Here is an 18,642-nt window from a genome sequence, read left to right as displayed (position 1 = left end):
GTCAAGAAAGCCAATGAAAAATAAGAGGAGCAAAAGTGGAAATCTGAAATAAGGATTGTGTTGTTGGCTTTTAGTCCATGTTTCTGTCTTGTATCATGTACAAACTTTTATTGCTTCAAAGCTGTTATTTTCGGAACGTGACACCCATGTTAAAGACATCTGAAAGAAGGAAAAATGGCCAAAAATTAAATAAAGGAGATATGCAAGAAAGATTCACACTTGCTTCAGTTCAAATGGTTGTTCATATATTCCTGCTCTGTTACAGATATGTACCTGAATTTAGATTGCCTTTGAATTATGTTATGAACATGTCCACAATTTATGGAAATTTGTGTACAGGGAGTGTCATCTATCTCAAAGGCTGAACTATTGATAAAATATAAATGTTGTAAAAACAGGTAACAAGAAAAGAAAAAAATCTAATTTTCTAGGTTGTCCTGGGGCCAAGAAGAATGAATTCCTGACGAGTGTTTTGGATGCACTGTCCACAGATATGGTGCATGCAGTCTCTGATCCATCACTGTCTTCCAGCCGGTGGGTTTCAGATCCTTTCTGTGTGTCTTTAAAGGATTTTCCCCGCAGTGAACGGGTAGTTGAGGGCTTGGAGGGGCTTTCATAAAGGGTGAATTTCCAAGAACCTACCTTTTAGTTCAAAGTTTCCACTGTGGGCTATGTTCACTAAACAGATATACACTTGACAGATGAATTCTCAGCAGCACAGATCAGGGTTTATCTGCAGCTGCTGATGCAACTCTGTGTGAGTCTTTGTTCTCCTCTCAAGGCTTTAATTCCTGAATGTGTGCAACCTTCCTGATTCATATTCTTCCTAGCTGCTTGCAAAACAAACCAATGCTATCAACAGTCACAGGTAGTGTTAAAAATGTGTAAGTTCTGTAAAACTTAGGGCATCTGGAGGTCAGGTACTTATCTGAGGAGATAGCATTTATTGTTATAGCTTATCCTGTAATTCAATATATTTAGGTGTTGTAGCTCTAAGAGAATCCATCATGGGTTGTAACTGGAGCTTTGGTATTTGGCGACGCTGATTGTTGATCAACTTCAGCTGGCTACTTTGCACATTTAATGCATCTGCTCACCGTGAAGGAGTCTTTTTGTCTTTTATTTTTTCTTTCCACTTTTCCCTGTTTGAGGAAATTTAAGGGACAAGCACTGTTTACCAAGTATGATGGTGACCTCAATAGGGTTTCACAGGGTACCCTAAAAGCAGTTTCTAGTCCTTAGTGTGAAATTTAGGATATTGTTGGCCAAAGTGGAAAAAAGAGAGATTCACTACAAAAAAGTTAGTGTCCAAAAGCAGCAAGATTCGCATAACACTGGTGATCTGACGGTGATGTAACTATTCTGAAAAAAAGGTATTAAATATCAGAATAAAAACTAAATTCTCTTTTATTCTTGTTCCAGTGTTTCTGAGCCTGATCCAAATCATACTCTGGAAGAGAGAGTCGTCCATTGGTATTTCAAACAGCTAGATAAAAATTCCAGTGGTGATATCGGCAAGAAAGAAATCAAGCCATTTAAGAGATTCCTAAGAAAGAAATCAAAGCCCAAAAAATGTGTGAAGAAGTTTGTGGAATACTGTGATGTGAACAACGATAAGTCCTTGTCAGTTCAAGAATTAATGGGCTGCTTGGGAGTAACAAAAGAAGAAGGTAAAGCAGAAACAAAGAAACGCCATAGTAAGAATCTTTTCTCTCTGCCTTTTTCACTAAATTCTTCAAAGCTTATGAAGTCTGATATTTATATGTGCCAGATTTATACAAAATAAAAGAATACACCTGTCTGCAACTACTGGAGCTGTTGCTTAGGGCAAATGGCAAGGAAGTTGCTTCTGGATCACTTTGCTCCAACAGAATCAAAAACTTCCTGATGATTCTGACCTTTAAATGTATTATGGTAGGAAACCTAAGAAGATACAATAGCAGTCATCAAAAAGCCAGTTTAGTGTTATTAAAGAACTGTGTTCTGAGTGAGATGAAGTATCACACTTGTGCTTTTTAGATTCCTGGAAGGAAGCATATGGTTGAGCTTTCTAACGAATTCTCATTTCTCCTATGTGGTTTAGAGATGCAGAGAGGAATGTTGTCATCTGCCAAACAGGTGGAATAGTGGCTAATACACAGCCACCTTACCTTGCTGCCAGACTGGTAGGAAGAGGAGCAACTAATAACAGAGTATAATAGTCCCTGCAGAGATCAATCCCACATTTTCAATTCCTGAAAATGGGGGAAAAAAATTGTTCTAAAGAGCAGCAATAGATCCCCATACTTTAAGAAGATGTGGAAGAATGGTTATAGGTAAATTCTTTTTCTGGTACCTTAAAATGAAGTGAGAACAGTGGAACAAATGTCTCATTGGTTGTATTCAAGTCTAGAAAAGGAATACTGCAGAAAGACAGAAGAATTGCATTTTATTAATTAAGTAAATTGTCTGTGTCTCACAGTAACAGATCTCTCAAAAGAAGTATTGATCAGATCCAGGATTCTTTTCCTGTGGCTTTTTTTTGGTGGATCTCATAATGATACCTTCCAATTTTCACTTAGATAACTAAGGTTAAAAAATGTATATGATGGTGGATGACTGTTGTTATCTTTATGCTATAAATGTGGAAAGTGAAACACTTCTGTCCTGCTGCAGCAGGCATTCTTAGGACTTACTGAGGATGAAGTTTGGGTCCAAAATCACTACACAGGAGGTAAAGGAAAGACACAGAAAGACTAAAAGCAAACCCCAGGGTTTTTGTCTTCATATTCTAGTGGAAAAAAACACCAAAGATTGGAATAAACTGCTTGTTTTAGAAATGAAACTTGTAAGAAGCATTAAATCATGTGAAGATCACACACAGCTTTGGCTGAAGTAAAAATTACATCCACCATAACTCAAGTTTTATAACAGATCTTCTAAAAAAATCTATTCAATAATAAGAACATTCAACTTTGGAAAAAAAAAAAAACCCTCGGAAGTTTGGCATTGAAAAACTAATGGTATCCAGTTGGAAAAAAGTTCTTAACCAAATCATCGGGTTGCTTTACTAGAAGTACATAGTTTTAAGGACAAGACAATAAAAATTACTTTTGTTGGAATACCATTATTCTATTTTGTTTCTCTTACTTGATAATTAAAGTTTTCTTTTCTGATACTCCTTTCACTTGCACAAAAGAAAGAAATTACCATTTCACTGCAATTAGAGTGCAGTGTTACATTTCTAGGAAAATATGAGGCTCTTGTCACCTGAGGTGTGAGAGCTGAGCTAAGAAAGTAGCTCTGTATCATTTCATGTGAGTCCCAGGTGTCTAGTATGAGAATAGTTTGAAGCAGTATAAAAGCCAGAGAGTTGTAAAGCATGTTTTCTGAAGGGAGTGCTAGCTGCTGTAGCATTTTTCGAGGTCCAGTTTTGTTTCCCTTAGTTCCAGTACAGCTTGTTTGACCCGCAGACTGACATGGAAAACCAACAGAGCAAGTTTCTCCCTAGTCTTATAATTTTGCTTGGGATGCCTAATAGGCTAGCAAATTTAGCTTTCTGGGGGTTTGTTTTCCCCTATTTTGAGCACTGTCTAAGACTTTGAGACTAAGAAATTAAAAAAAAAAAAAAAAAAAAAAAAAAAGGGATAATCTTGTCATTTTACAAGTTAAATGTGAACAATGTCTTTGGCTTGTAGAACTGTTTCTCTGCAATATCTTTAATCAAAATGAATGCATTCCAGACAGTCTGCTTATCCATGGTTCTTTACTGCCAGGGACAATACACTATATTTACTACTAAAGATTCAGTCAGTTTGAAGTGCTCTGCCTTGACTAGCTGCAATCTCCTAAGCAAATTTGACATGTTAACTGGCAAGAGATCAAGAGATGTTGTTGCTCAACTTTGATGTAACTCCTTGAAATAAGCAACACCTGTATCGAGGAAAGAAAAAAGCAGATGCGTCAGCAAAAAACCTGAAATATTTTATCTCATTTATTGAAAGCTGTGCACTTACCCTGCTTTAAAAAAAATATTTTCAGAATGAGGGCTTCAGTTCTTGAGGATAACTTGAAAACCATATTTTTAATGTTTTCTTTCACTTCCTTTAGCAGTCCCTAGAACCAACACTGAGAGCACTTCATCCAGCAGGCAGGTGAGTACTTAAGGGAGTAAGATCTCCATTTCTGCCTCTCCTGGCTGAATTTCTTGGGATTTTAGCAATCATCATTGCCACTTTAAACTGCTTTAATCTGCTATTATGCAGAGTTGCCAGAAAAATGTAGAGCAACAACCCAATTAACAAATTTTGACTTAGGATCTATGTGTGGAAAGCTAAGTGAGTCAATCAAAGGTGCAGAGTAAATGTGCATAAATTGTAGAGTGGATTAGGTTTGCATGTGAAAGTTCCTAGGAAAGTGTAAATTGACGTATAGGACATATATAATAATTTGATGAGTGTAATTGAGCCCTCATGAGTCTTCTGCATTCCTGACAGACAGCATTCTCATACACTTCTAAATGTCGACTGCTTCATCTTCCTTTAACTTTTACTTTAGCTGAATTCTGTCAATTTTCCTTTGTGTCACATATAGACACAAACTGACATTTATTGAAATGAACAAAGCCATGCATTTCCCATGCCCTTTGAAAATCTATACATTTCACAAACCCCACTGTATTATTATATGATGGCTTTAAACAGCTTTTAAAATCTTAGTGCAGTGAAAAGAGCTGTCACTTTCAAATGCCTTTCCTGGCTGAGCAAAATGATGTTGAAGAACTAGGATTTGCTAATCTATGTTTAAACTAAAATTGCAGAATGATTGGAGAAAATAAAATGTCCAAAGCCCTGACAACATAATCTGTGATTTTTTTTAAAATGAATTTTCTGCAAAGACTTGATCTTGTTTTTGAAAATAGCACCAGTGTATGTCATCCATGAAGGTTTGGCTGGTCAAGCCATTCAGAGCTGCAAAAGGCACGAAAGCAGAGTTTTTTAAATGAAGGAAAGGTTAACTTTGAAAAGGAGGGACTCAAGTGAAAGACCATCAAAATAGATTAAAAAAGTAGGGTTTGATTTGTGTGTGTCTATTTTGATAACCATTTATTAAAAAAAATAAATTTCTGGGCAATATTGTCATACCTTCCTAGTATTTTTGCATGGTCTTAAAAGAGGGCTTGTGAGTCTAGTAGTTTGAATGGTTTAGCAAAAGAGTCATCTTCACACTATTCTTATCCCACATATTAGTTAGAGGACTTAAAATATTAATACCCACAAAAGTGCCAATAAATTATAAACTGTTTTAAAACTTATTCATATAACTATATTAAAATAACAGCTCGGGTAATGCTGCACCAATGAAAAGAGGAATCTGGCTAAAAACACCCCAAAGCTCTAGTTGTGGTAAATGTCTTCCCTTCTATCATAAAGTTAGATTAATTTGTTTAATTAATTAATTAATTAAGAAACTGAACCCAAGGTGAACCTACCCGCAAGCCAAGAGAAATCTTCCTCTCAAATTTGTTTGTCGATTTGTTCCTTTTTTTATCTCTGCTTTGTTTGATGTTAGATTTGCACTTCCTAAGGCAAGCTCAACATTGGTTGTGGTTTTTACCAGAGACCTCCTACACACCTTTGATGGAATATAAAATATTCTCACAGCTACAATAACATGATAAGTTTGTTTGTTTAAACAAGTGTTTGTGGTCTTAATTTTTAAGGTTTTCCCCACAAATCACTTATGCTTCAAACAAGGCAGCCTGAAAACAATTATCCTGTCAGAACTCCAGAGCATTCAGAGGGGTTATTTTAATTATATAATGGCAATTACTGGCACACGTGCATTGCACTCGAAGCATGACAAGCCCTCTCCCCTTTCTTGTAATCTGATACTGACTTGTGGAATTGGTAATAAAAGTGTCCTTAGAACATCTATGTTTTTCAATTTTGTCCAGTAATTTTGCTGACTCAGTATCAATTATTTTAAGAGCTGTTGCTGACAAATGATAGCCTTAAATTAAAGCTGGCTGAGAAAACCATCTGTTGGCAGTTTCATACTTGCAAAATACATGGCTGCAAATGCAGAAGGTGGTTTTCATCACGGAAGTTCTCACTTGGAAGGAAGCTACTGAAAAGCATAGAGGCTGCTCAAAGGAAACCACCCATCTAAGAAAGCATGATCAGATTTGCAGCACTTGGGAGACACACACTCAAAAGCCTACTCTCTACTAATTTATTTCAGCAGTTTAGTTAAATATTTGGCTATGTGTGCTTCTGTACATGGTGTTTTTTCATATATGTGCAGATCTCTGTGTGTATGCACACACAGGAGCTGAAAGAAAGCAGATAGAGAAACATACACTGCTATGCTGAGGCACAGCTGTGGTTGCTCCAGAAGAGGTCAGATAGGGGATGGGTCTGACAGGACTCAGGTAGTGGCCAGGTATATTTCCCTTGCTCAGCTTCACCCTGTCCAACAAACATACACATATGTGCCCACACACTGTCAGTGAGACCTAGGGGATTTCTTGAGCCTAGCAGAAAGTTTGTAAGGAAACCAAGATTATCTGTGAAACTTGGGCCAGCAGCCCATTCCTTATACATCACATGCCATAGGAGGTATATATTGAACCAGGGACTTGCCCAGGCAGTTGCTAAAACTGTGTATTTATAGGGATTTAAATGGATTTAAAGGGGCCATAGGTAATTAGTCAAGATATTGCTCATACCCATGCTCACAGATCTCATGAAGGACTACAGGGAACAAATTTTTTTATTCCCTATTTATATTTATACAGAACCCATAATGGCATATGGGCATTGTTGAGAAATAGAGATATATTTTTGTACTAGATTTATTAAAAACATCATTAATAATGCAAATTTTCCCAACTTCCTTCCAGCAAGTTTCGAAGAAGCAAGGATGAACACCATACTAATCAAAGGCAGATCTCTTTGACATGTGGGAGATTTCCTCACCAAAAGGCAATAAAAACAACTGTAGTATTTGCACTTTGTACTTAAAAATGTAAATTCACTTTGTAGAAATGACATATTTAAACAGACTGTTTTTTAATCTGTGAAAAAGTAATGGTTAGTTTTGAAAAATTATCACATACAATGTATGTGTATTCTTTTGTTGTCTGAAATATGTAAAACATGTTGGAGATGTAAAAGTTTGCATTTAAACCATTTTTTAAAAAAATAACTTTTTGGCAAACAGTAGCATAGAAACCTGATTCTATGTATTTTTGCTTTCAATAGTATGCCTTATTTTTCTTAATACTGTCATTTAAGTAGAGTTATGCTGAAAAATCTACTGTATTCTCAATTTTGTCTAAGCAGTGTTGAATGTTTCAGGTTTGCAGAACCGAGAGAATTGTGTAAATTGCTGTTTACTTGGGTTTGCAGTTTTTTACTGAACAGATTTTTCGTTGGTGGCAATGTTTTATTTCATTTTGTTTTTACTGTAACTATTAACCTTTCCAAAGATCATACAATGAGAATACAACCACTAATGGATTCGAAAAACAGTTATTCTACTTGGGATGCTTATAGAACAATGTATCCTTTTATCAGTTTTTGAAGTGCCTTTTTTTATAAGTTTTGGTAGGATTTTTCTCGTGGTTGCTTTCACTTGGGTTATTAACACAGCAAACCAAAAAGGAGTAAGGTGGATTGTAGGGTCACTCCAGTCTAGTTCAGCCTGGGCCTACAAGAATGTTTCCATGGTCAGTGCAAAGCAGGAGCAGAGTTTGTATGGGTCAGAATTGTAAATCTTACTATCATGATAGGGAAGGATAAGCCTTTTCCCCCTTTTTCCCCTTTCCCCTCTTTCTGGCTACCCTGATCAACCCCTAGGTTTTCTTGGGGGCCCTCTAGAGGAGGGGCTACTCACATTGCCCCTGCCTGAAAGTTTTTCTTTGCTGACTGAAGAAACTTTTCGAAAGTTTTCATGATTTCTCCATCATTTTTTCCACCAATGATTTTTTCATGTACTTTCTACATCCTTCCCCCCCCCCCCCCCAGTGATTTTTTCATATGTGTGTCTGAGGGGATGTGAATGGAAGCAAATGAAGAAAGTTCTGTTTTTGAACAACTGTGAGTTACAAGCAGCTGGGTTGATCGACGCAGTGGTAGAAGGACTTCTGGCATCTAGGAGCTGACATGAGAAGGCAGGAATGTAGCAGCAAGCAGTGATTTCATTATGGTTTGTTTAAATAATGTGTAAGATCTGACATGTGACCAGCTACTCATAATAGTCCCCTGCTTGTACCTGGAAAAGCTTTTTGTGAATGAAGAAGTGTCATTTCAATTCCATCATATTCTGAAGTGGTAGGAAACACTCTGCAATGGAATTGTATCCCAGAAATTGTGTAATCTAAGCTCTGGCAACAGGAGAAACCAAGGCAACTGTGTGTTATCTTGTATTTTTGTTTTAAAAAGTATTTGTTATTCTTTTATAATGTTAAACTTTGAAATTAATCTTCTTTATAGATTAAAGAATAATATGTTATCGAACTATGCTGGTGACTTTTCTTTTGCAACACAGAGAGACATGTTTGGAAGTAGATACACACAGTGGTGACTTCACTACTGCTCCGAGTTTACAAGAAACCTCATGACCTTACATTGATCCACTTTCTTCCCTTGCCTTCACTGAATTTTCTTTTAAGATCATTCATGTCTTAGTCATACCATTGCTTCCTCAATTTCTCTACATAGCTTCAACCTGGTCTCTTGCTTCTTCTCAGCAAAGTGCCAATGTAGCATAGATAGGGGTGACACCTTTTCCCCTCCGTGTGAGTGTGAGCTGCAGGGCAGCTTTCAGCCTGGCTGGAAACAATGAGGAGAGATAAGCAAACCCTCAGAATCCACAATTCCTGGTCAGGTGGTCACAGTATGGTTAATAGCAGCATTTTGTAAGAAGCATTTAATTCCATCGCTATCAAAAATTTTGCCATGTCCATGGTTGGAAAATGCACCCCATTTAAACTGAGATGGTGTGGGGAGACAGATTTGGACTAGCAATGTGATGAAATAATGAGTGGCTTTAAACAGTGATCAAAGTGCAAGTAAATGCTAAAGGTGTTTTTAGGTAGCCAAAGACTTCTATAACACAGAGTCATTTAATAACTGTACAATGACTGAAACATGAGGTGTTTCCTCTTTGTATATATTTCTTTGTCATCACCTTTATGATCTATGTCAATTACCAGTGATTACACCACTTGAATATAACTAGTACTGACTTCTCATGCTGCCAGGAAGAGTCTAGATCCCTAATGGAATCATACTTGCAAGCTTGCTAAATTCATTTGGCTTCCTGTATCTTCCATACATCCACAGGATATTTAAACTGAGATAAATGTTCTATTTGTAGCTAGGAACAGCCTTGATACTAGAAAAGAATCCGTGTGGATAGGCCCTTAGGCTCACACTATAGTGTTTATTATTTACACAGTAATTAATTAGTTCTAGTTTTTTATCCTACTCCATGTGCAACAATTCAATTTCAATTTTAATCCTGTTACTCAAAACACAATTTATATTCTGTTTCTCATTGACCAGTATTTGTTCTAGTTCCAGCTATTTCTGAACATATTTGTTTAGAGCTTTTATAAGGTTGTAAATAGAAGACTATAATGTTTGAAAAATGTGTATGTATATGCACTGACTTGTCCAGCCTGTTGCAATGTCCATTAGTCAACAGGCCCCACAGTGAGAAATACTCTGTATTTTGCCAACATTTTGGAAAACTTTCTCATTTTGTTCCTATCCCTACATTTAGACCAATTTCATTGCTTAATTTTTTACCAAAACCGCTTAATTGTCAGTCTTTTCCCAGTCTAGCAAAATACTTAGCTTTCAGGTGCTCATTTTGTAGAATTGGGACCTTGATGGGTGCTCAAATATTTTTTCTTGCTAATGTAATTTCAAATATTGAAAAACTGAAACAGAGAAACTTTAAAAATAATCACTGCATATAAACAAAGGAATAGACTGTACATTTTTATTTAGACCACACTTTTGCCCTTAATAAGTACCATAAGCTAATGGAGAAGGCAGGTATTCCTAGAAAGCTAGAAGTAAAATAAAAATAGAGATTGATTCATTAAAGATATCTAAGTGTTTCCAAGATTTGATGGATGTAATTAATTTTTTTCTACAGTAGTAATAAAGATGGATTAATGGAGGTTAAGAAATCTTTTCTGGCAGAGATAATATAGTTGTTCCTTTTAAATATTTACACTGGTGTATTATATCACAGCTAAATTATAGAAACTAATGTTTCTAAGTAAGAGTCCTTAGTGCTAAAAGTGAAAGGTTTTATTTCCTTTGGGTTGGCAAATCGATGTAATTTTGGAGTAATTACTTTGACATTAAATAGTAAACAACTACGTTTATTGATGTTCAAAACATTAGAACTATTACACTAAATTATTGATACAAACTATACTCTTTGTCCAATTTAATTGTTTCAGTTCAAGTTTTATAAGTGAAAACATGCCCTTTGTTTAAAAAGCATCAATAATACATGTTATTTTTTTCTTCAACAAAAGCTCATGTTGAAAGCATTGAGAACAGCGCATTTCTCTAGAATATTTAATGATGACAGGGAGAGAGGTCTATTTTTATCTAAGTTAATGATAGAAATATATGCATTATTTTTCCTCTACTACATCCACCTTCCCTTTTCCATCAAACACTTTGTCCTCTGACTCATGTCACTGGTGGTACACAAAACTTTTTTGGAAGATAAGATAATGAATTGAGAGTCCATTCTGTGTATATGAACAATCTTGTCCATAAAATAGGGTCATCTGAGTCATTGTTTTCCTAGAAACCCTCTTTACTTAATATCAATTCAATGCACGGGATTTCTTGCTTCATATCAAAAACAGGATCCTTCTTTGCACAGGCATGGGATCGATTCTGAGCTGAATGGGTACTTAATGAAGAAAACCACTCATAAAAGATTAGCACAGTCTATGGTATTGTAGGTGGACAGAGGCAATTTTTTATTAAGCCACTAATAACAGTTTATAAAGATTTATAAAGCCCCCTCAGTATGTGAAGTGAATCCACAAAGTTGCCTATATTTGTTTTAAGTAGTCAGTTGGGTAAATAAAATAAAATAAAATAAATTTAAAAAAAGTGAGAATGAAGCTTCCAGTGAGAAATATTGTTTCATTAAACCATGACTGACTGATTTCATCTGGTTGAGGTTTACTGTGAAATGTCATTTTAAAATTTTTTTTTGTTTGTTTAGTGGTTTGTGGTTTTTTTGCACTGGAACTTCTTTTCCTTTAACTAACAAGTGTGATATGTCAACATGGAAAGGTGACATTTGGACACCTCTTTTGTCACAAAATTGGATGTTGTGAGATGTAGCAGCATTCTTGCTCTTCCACCAACTTTCAAAAAAAAAAAAAATCATATTTGTTTGAAAGAAGTCAAAAAAGTTTGAAAGAAGGTTTCCAAACAGTTTTTCATGCTTCATCTGAGCTTTTGACTGCTTTACTATCCCTGTGTGAGGCAAAGGGAAATGAGACTAGGGCTTGATGAATTGTTGGATTTAGCACTGAATGTATATGAAATGTGAAGAAAATTGCAATATGGGTAAGGGTATTTATACTAGCTTGTATCTACGCAAAACAGTTGAAGCAGTGTGAATTATATGCAGAAATATAAGGGGCACTGTTCCAGGTTGCAAAACAAGCCTGTCGTGGGACTGATTGCAAACATACTCAACACCTAAAATATTCTAGCATATCTCTACTTTTACCAGTCTTTTCACTCAAAGGCTGGTGTGAACCAAAATCCACTTTGACCACTACCCAAGGAGTACCTTTAGCTCTGTTGGTTTGTAGCTTCCCAGTTAGTCTTCCTGAATCCACAGCTTAGATACGTTCTTCTGAGACCCCCCAGGCTGTGATGCCGGTGGGACCAAGACCCAGAACAAAGAGCACAAAGTACAGGATATAGCTCAGATTTTTTTACCCTGGTGGGCTGTGATCAACTGAAAACTGTTGCCCTGTATCATCAATGACAAACCCTAACTTCCTGCTTCTAAATCCATCAAATCCATGCTCAGAGTGAGAGAACATCATGCTTCAACTGAGTGGGAGTCAGTGTGAGTCACAGCTACAGGGCATTAGAGAAATACTATGCCTCCTCAATAGATGCATGTGCTCAGTTAACTTCCACCAGTTAATTCCTCTTTCTGCTCAGCACTATATGATGGAGCAGTGTCTGCTCACACCAGTTCTTTAGTTCTCTGCAGAAAGGAGCTGTTCTTCTCAGCCTGAAGCATAGTTCTTTGCAAAGAATGCTCAGCATCATGAAAGAAAGGTTTTTCTGTAGCTTGCTGTTATCCCAGGAACCTGAATTGTATCACTGCTGCCTTACAGAGATTTCAAGAAATATTTTGGAACATAAAATATATAAAGGAAGAGGTGCTGGCTGAAGTGGTTGAAAAACAAAAACCAAACCAAACCAAAACAAAACCAAACCAAAACAAAACCAAACCAAAACAAAACAAAAAATGCAGTTTAAAAAAAAAAAAAAAAAAAAAAAAAAAAAAAAAAAAAAAAAAAAAGCTAATTTAAAAAGGGAGAGAATAAAAACTTTAGGGAAAGAGGAGAAGGAAGAGAAAAATCAACTAAGATCATGGAGGCACCTTGAGGAACTGAGGAAGGTGGCCAGAAGTGCTAAAGCCACATGTGGAAATGAGGGAAGAGTAGACAAAGAGACAGAACATGTATGGGAGGAGAGAGAGCAGGTAGAGGAGGACTTAAAAGGGGATGAATGGAAACAAAGCAAGGATAAAAATGCTAAAGATAGAAAGAAATAGAACAGCTAATTAGGCTCCTATGAGGAGGAAAACTCCAAGAAGCTGAGGGGACAATAAAAGGGACAGAGGTGAAAAGGAGATTGCAAATTTCGTTTTTCTGGGCATAGCATCTCTGTCACACAACATCACTTTCTGAATGGTACAAGAGGTTTATTCTGCCTTTGGATGTTTCCCTATCCATACAGAAGGTCTGAATTTGGTCTTTGGTATCCCAGTTGCTCCAGTGCTTTGTTCCAAAAGATATTTGTTTTCACGACCAATCCAAAGACTTCCTTTAGATCCAGGAAGTCTGAGCAACATTTAATGAAAATGTGAAAGAAGAAACCAGCATATTTCTAAACCAAGAGCAGACTTGAGCAGGATGAGGAAATCGGAACCACAACAAAGATAAATTTCCTTTTGTATTTCTTATTCAGTAAAGATGCAAGCAAAATTTAATTAGCTATGTTTTTTTAGTTTTTTCTTTCATTCATTTCACCAACAAATCCTCTGCAGGCTTTGCTGATACCCTACAGTTTAACATTTTCTTTAATCAACACATAGAAGACAAAGGATTACAAAAGTGCTTAATCCTCATTGTCTGTTTTATTTTTCTTTTGTGGTTTCTTTTATGTTCACTCTTGGGGTGGCTAAAAACTAATTATTTAAATTCTTCTCAAAGTCTTTAAAGTTTTGTATCTCTGTGAGAGAGAAAAAGGGAGAGAAACAGACTGCAAGAAAGATGCTCAAGAAAATTTTGGAGCCCATGGAAAATATCCCATGTTCAGATTAGAACTATTTTCGAGGCACCAAATATTTCCATGACCTGATGACAAGGAGTTTGACTTCATTAGCTTTGAACAGTCATTTGGAAAATTACTTAGAAAATAGCTAATGGCAAGTAACATCTCACACTTTGGATTTTCAGCAGTGCAGTGGAGAAGATATAGGAACAAGTTCAACACATGCTGTCCTAATGAAAATAGCAAATAGACATAGGCTGGCGCAGCTCTAGGGAGAGGTTGGGAAGGGGCTTCACCTGGGTGCAGTTTGAAGAGAGAGAGAGAGAAAGCCATCTACATGCCCATGGACAGCTGGGAGGAAAATGGAAGAGAGGGACCATGTGAAGAGGAGGAGGCTGCAATGAGAGTGGCCAGATAACCTGTCTTACAATCAGCAGCTGTTGCAGCTCTTAAAGCCCAGGGACTCTGAACTGTTCAGAATCTATATTTGCTGGCAGTAGGCAGCATAGCCAGTCCATTTCAGACTTTGCCTGGAAGGCTTTCACCTTAAACCAGACAGTACTACAGAAAAATAGTAGACAATGACAATTGGCACAGATTTGCTGTTTGCTTACAGTGGTTGCTGGTTGGAGGGAGGGGGGATGAACAATGACAGAAAGCTTATTTTAAACTCTGGAGCCTCTGCTTCATTTTAACTTTTTAAAATAGAAAGTTTCATCCTCTTCTAAAATCTATGAGATGCAAGTTACCATGGCTGAGTGTCCTCTTCACAGTGAGAAAGGGGGACCAAGGCACCAGGATGAGACAGATAACTCTGAAAAGAGACGGCCCTAACATCGTGTCTGTTTACTAAGAAACACTGAGCGTTGCTTTAAACTAGAAGCTAAATACGTAAATGAATATGAATGCTGCCACATCGAGACCGAATCATCCTATACCTGGTCCTCCTCTTTTCCTTAAAATTTTCAGCATCAATTTGATGGATTCCTCTTAAGAAATTGTTTATTATAGCTTGGGCCATAGAAACAAGACAGTAAGTTTCAGATAAATTTTCCCTTGTGAGTTTTGCTTGTCGTGGGGGAGAAGTCAGTAATGGGTGCTTTAGCAGTTTTGGCCAATTACAGCTGTTAATGTATCTTATTGTATCTTTAATGTATCAAAAATAATGTATATTATTTTTGTATCATGTTTTTTCTTAGGGGCTTGAAACAGTTTTTCATACTGTGAAAGACCACAGTTCTAGAAATTCCTGTCTGTTAAGTTGTGCTGCCAATCTTCTTCTGGACAATAGAAAACAATTTGAGAGAGAAGTGACAATATATTTCTGACAAAGCATTGCTGATGGTATTTTTGTATTTTGATCTTCATGCATTTAGATTATCGTTATCTTTCATAATAATCTATTAATCAATACTTTTAAATAATAAACAATGAAAACAAAGAAAATAATTATTTTAGGAGAATAAAAAATAAATTCTGTCAGGCAATTAATTGCATTTAAATTTATTTAAAATATATTTATAACCTTTTATATTAATTTATAGGCTTTTATATAAATTTATATAAAATTTATATAAAAATTTAAATTTATAACCTTTTATATAAATTTCTGTAAGCAAAATTCAGCTCATACTGGCCTACTACATGGTTTCATCATGCTACACGATTTCACAGAGCAGTTTCCCATTGTTTGAGTGTCTGCCATAAATATAAGGGAGTTCACTGGTTTTGTCCAAAATCTTCTATGTTTGTAGTCTATAACAAAACCATGAGAAAATTTTCTGTGGCTAACAGCCTTTGTTTCTAAGATAGTGGGGAATGGAATACAAATGATTGAGGTGGAAGTGCAAAGGCAAAACTACATGTTAGAAAACTTGTAAAACTTGTAAAACGCCTTTTTCAACTATTTGTAAACTTGTCTTTTAGTGAATTTTCAACTCAGTTTTTGAAGAACACATTTAATAGATAGTGAAGTAGGATACATATGCTGCAGATGTTTCTGCATATAAATAAAATACCCCCTGTCTAATAGTCTTCGTGAATTGCCTCCAAGAAACACTGTGTTGTGGTTAACAGCAGAACTAGTGTTTATTCAAACAATCTAACATGCAGGCAGATTTCGGTTCCCATATAAAGTTCCCTACCTTTCCCTAAAACACTGTGCAGATCAGCTGTGCTCTGGTTCCCTGGGAACATTAAAGCAGTGTTTAAGACCAGAGCCTGGGACTTTAATGAGAACAGTGTGGATTTTAAAAAGTCAGCCAGATTTGGGAGGGGTGTGGAAACATCACTTTATCAAGTCTCATTCTTGTGAGAGTCAACATACAGTGCTTTCACAGGTAGCAGTTAAGGTGCTCTGGAGTAAAAGTATGACCAAAGTATTCCCTGGAACCAAGGGCCGCAGTGAGTGCAGGCTGCGAGTTAACCTGCTTACAAAGTGCTGCTGCCCTTTCCCCTTCCACCTCAGGCTGAAGTGTGGTCAGGGTATTATGCTGTGATACTCAGTTCACTCTGGAGTTTCTTACGCTCTTTGCCTTGAAAACCTGTCTGGAGGGTGCTGCTAGATGGGCCGAATGCACATCTGGTTAGTTTCCAAGTCTAAGTGTGGTGCTTGGGTCCATTTCAAAGCAGGGCTGCAGCACCATTGCTTCAGATCATGGCTTTGTGGGATCAGGCACAGGCACTCGAGACAAGCCCCAGCGTGAGCCATCCCTACAAAGAGTCCCTGGCTCAGAGCAGCCTTTCCATCAGGCTTAATAAGTACAGGCATGAATAAACAGATGAAATAGATGAAACCTAGTCTGGGTTTCAGAAGTGCTCAAGGACTGTCTTCCTTGAGCAGGGAGAAGTAATTGTTTTCCAGCAGTAAATTAGTTTGAATTTAATTCACACTAAGACCTCGGATAAAGGCATATTTAGCCCCAGATGCAAAGGAACAAATCTCCGCTTATCAGCTGACTTTCTGAGTAAAGAGGTGTATCTGAATCCTGGATCGGGATTTCAAGAACATGGAAATGCTGCTTTTATAGACCAGATATATTTTTTTAATTTGAATTTTATCTTTTTCTCTTGGGTAAAGCTAGGATATAAGTTGCTAATGTGTAATACAGACATCTGTACTGATGTAATGGCTTAGGCCATCTTCAGGACAAAAAAAAGGTTGAACCATGTTTTCTGAAAAGTCAGCAATTTACATGAGGGATATAAAGAAAGTTGAATTAGGAGCAAGTGCATAATCTAAAATTTAGCACTCAGTCAAGAAATTAAGTTTACGTGCACTGTTTCTAATAGTGAATAAAATCTGTTCTGCTGAATGGAGTCACTGAAGTTATATGCAGTGTTTATATCCTAGCTGAGTTTCACTATCCTTGTACAAGTCTTCTGAGAACCTGTTTCCAGTAATAGAACAAGGTTGGCAATGCAGGCTATACACACATCTGTTTCCTGGAGCATGGCAAATCTGCAGTTTGCATCACAAACTGGGTTGCACATGTTCTAGAAAGCCTTGGGCATTGACTCTGAAGAGGAAAAATGTTAATATGGGTTATTTTAGAATGGTTTTCAACTTTAATTTAGTTGGTTACTCTGAACACAGAAACCTATATAAACTCTCAGCAAAAGGAGACAGACTTACCATAAAACTTTTTTAACTGCAATAGAGTGATGGTGAAAGTTGTGGTGAACAGTTCTGTGCAAAAGTTCTGGTGAAGTTTAACAAAGATTGTTGGCCACCAGAAGACAGAAAAAAGTACCAGCAGAAAAGAAAAATGGATCATTAGCTAAAGTCTCAGCTGACTTGAACACATTTTGTTTACCTGCCTGACAAGCACATACATCACATGGAAGAGTCATGTTTGGTTCATATTTTCCTCTTGTGGTCTGGTGACAATTGAAATTCAAGATATATAGCAGGAAGTTCTTGAAAACTTTCCAGGTCATGAGCTGGAATGAAACCTGAGATGTTACGCAAAACACTAGAAATTATCTCAAACAGGATTATGAGTGTAGTTAACACATGCAAAAAGAGAAGCAGACACATTGCAATGAAAACCCATTTTCTTTGCAGGTTTATAAAATACATCTGCCAATTCTATTCTTTGGGAAATGTACTGAAGGCCTTGGTGTTAATTGTCCTCCTAATATAACACTATAATCTGTATTTCCAAAACATGTAGAAATTCCCACCTACCATGGCCAGGTCACCAAACATAGGACAATGTATAGTTAACTTCAACACTTTCAACACTACACAAGGCATTCACTAGAATGGAGTCTAAAATTCTAGTGTTTGCAGGTATCACAGCATGTTACACATTTGAGACCTTTTAGCAATTCCATATGTTCATCAGATTAGTAGTCAAATATGAATTCAGGAAGTACCCTTCTTCATAAAAAAGGTGGTGAAAGAACTCCAATTTTGTTGCAAAATTCTGAGGACAAATGTTATTTTTTCATAATCCTTTAATGTGAGTATTTTTGAAATGTTATTGTTAGATAAATATCAATTTCTCTTCTATTTTCTAAGCTTATGTCAGGCATCAACTGTCCTATCAATTTGCTAATGCAAGGAACAGCATAGCAGACTCCTGTAATAGCAGTTTCTAACCTTTTTCAGTTTGCAAATCTAATTTATTTTCAATGAGTAGCATTCTCTTATTGAGTCAATACAAGGTACTATCAATAGATATTTCTTCACAATATTTTGTGGATTTCTTAGAAATAGTCCATGGACCATCAACAAATACAGTTCACAGTTTGAGATTATCACTGTAGAAATAATACTGATAGTATTGATAATATTACACATGAATCCACTACCACTCATTTTCATCTGCTAATACTTGTTCTTGCAACTTGGAAAAAAAATCAGTTTTGCATGAAGTCTATTGGAAAATCTGATTTCTCCCAGTTTGCAAATTAACTGACACTACAGGTTTTGGTATCTGTAGCAGTGTTGCTGATTGTCTCAATTACAGTGTGTTTGTTTGTCCTTTTGAGTCTATCTCTGGTGACATGTAACAAAATGAAGAATTCCTTCCTCATATTTGCTGAAGATTTATCCTGGCCAAATGTTTAGGTGATA

At 36.5% G+C, this 18,642-nt stretch overlaps 1 protein-coding gene and 1 long non-coding RNA gene across 4 annotated transcripts in view; one reads left to right on the top strand and one right to left on the bottom strand.

The window, feature by feature from the left end:
- Nucleotides 1-8,501, top strand: part of SMOC2 (SPARC related modular calcium binding 2) — a 139,209-nt gene extending 130,708 nt beyond the window's left edge. For 2 of the 3 annotated variants that reach the window (XM_066315804.1, XM_066315802.1), the window contains exons 10-13: nucleotides 432-534; nucleotides 1,423-1,697; nucleotides 4,090-4,133; nucleotides 6,884-8,501. In XM_066315804.1, the coding sequence (XP_066171901.1) occupies nucleotides 432-534; nucleotides 1,423-1,697; nucleotides 4,090-4,133; nucleotides 6,884-6,907 (446 nt within the window). In that variant the 3' untranslated portion in view covers nucleotides 6,908-8,501. The remainder of the gene's footprint in view (nucleotides 1-431; nucleotides 535-1,422; nucleotides 1,698-4,089; nucleotides 4,134-6,883) is intronic. The other variant, XM_066315803.1, reaches the window with a different exon arrangement.
- Nucleotides 2,153-5,586, bottom strand: LOC136359307 (uncharacterized). Its single transcript, XR_010743247.1, has 3 exons — nucleotides 5,471-5,586; nucleotides 2,336-2,402; nucleotides 2,153-2,234 (listed from the first exon to the last, which is right to left on the bottom strand). It is a non-coding gene; the product is annotated as an uncharacterized lncRNA (long non-coding RNA).
- Nucleotides 8,502-18,642: the final 10,141 nt, after the last annotated feature.

Source organism: Sylvia atricapilla, chromosome 3 (genome assembly GCF_009819655.1).
Source record: "Sylvia atricapilla isolate bSylAtr1 chromosome 3, bSylAtr1.pri, whole genome shotgun sequence".
Lineage (NCBI taxonomy): Eukaryota > Metazoa > Chordata > Aves > Passeriformes > Sylviidae > Sylvia > Sylvia atricapilla.
This window is presented reverse-complemented; position numbering and strand designations above follow the sequence as displayed.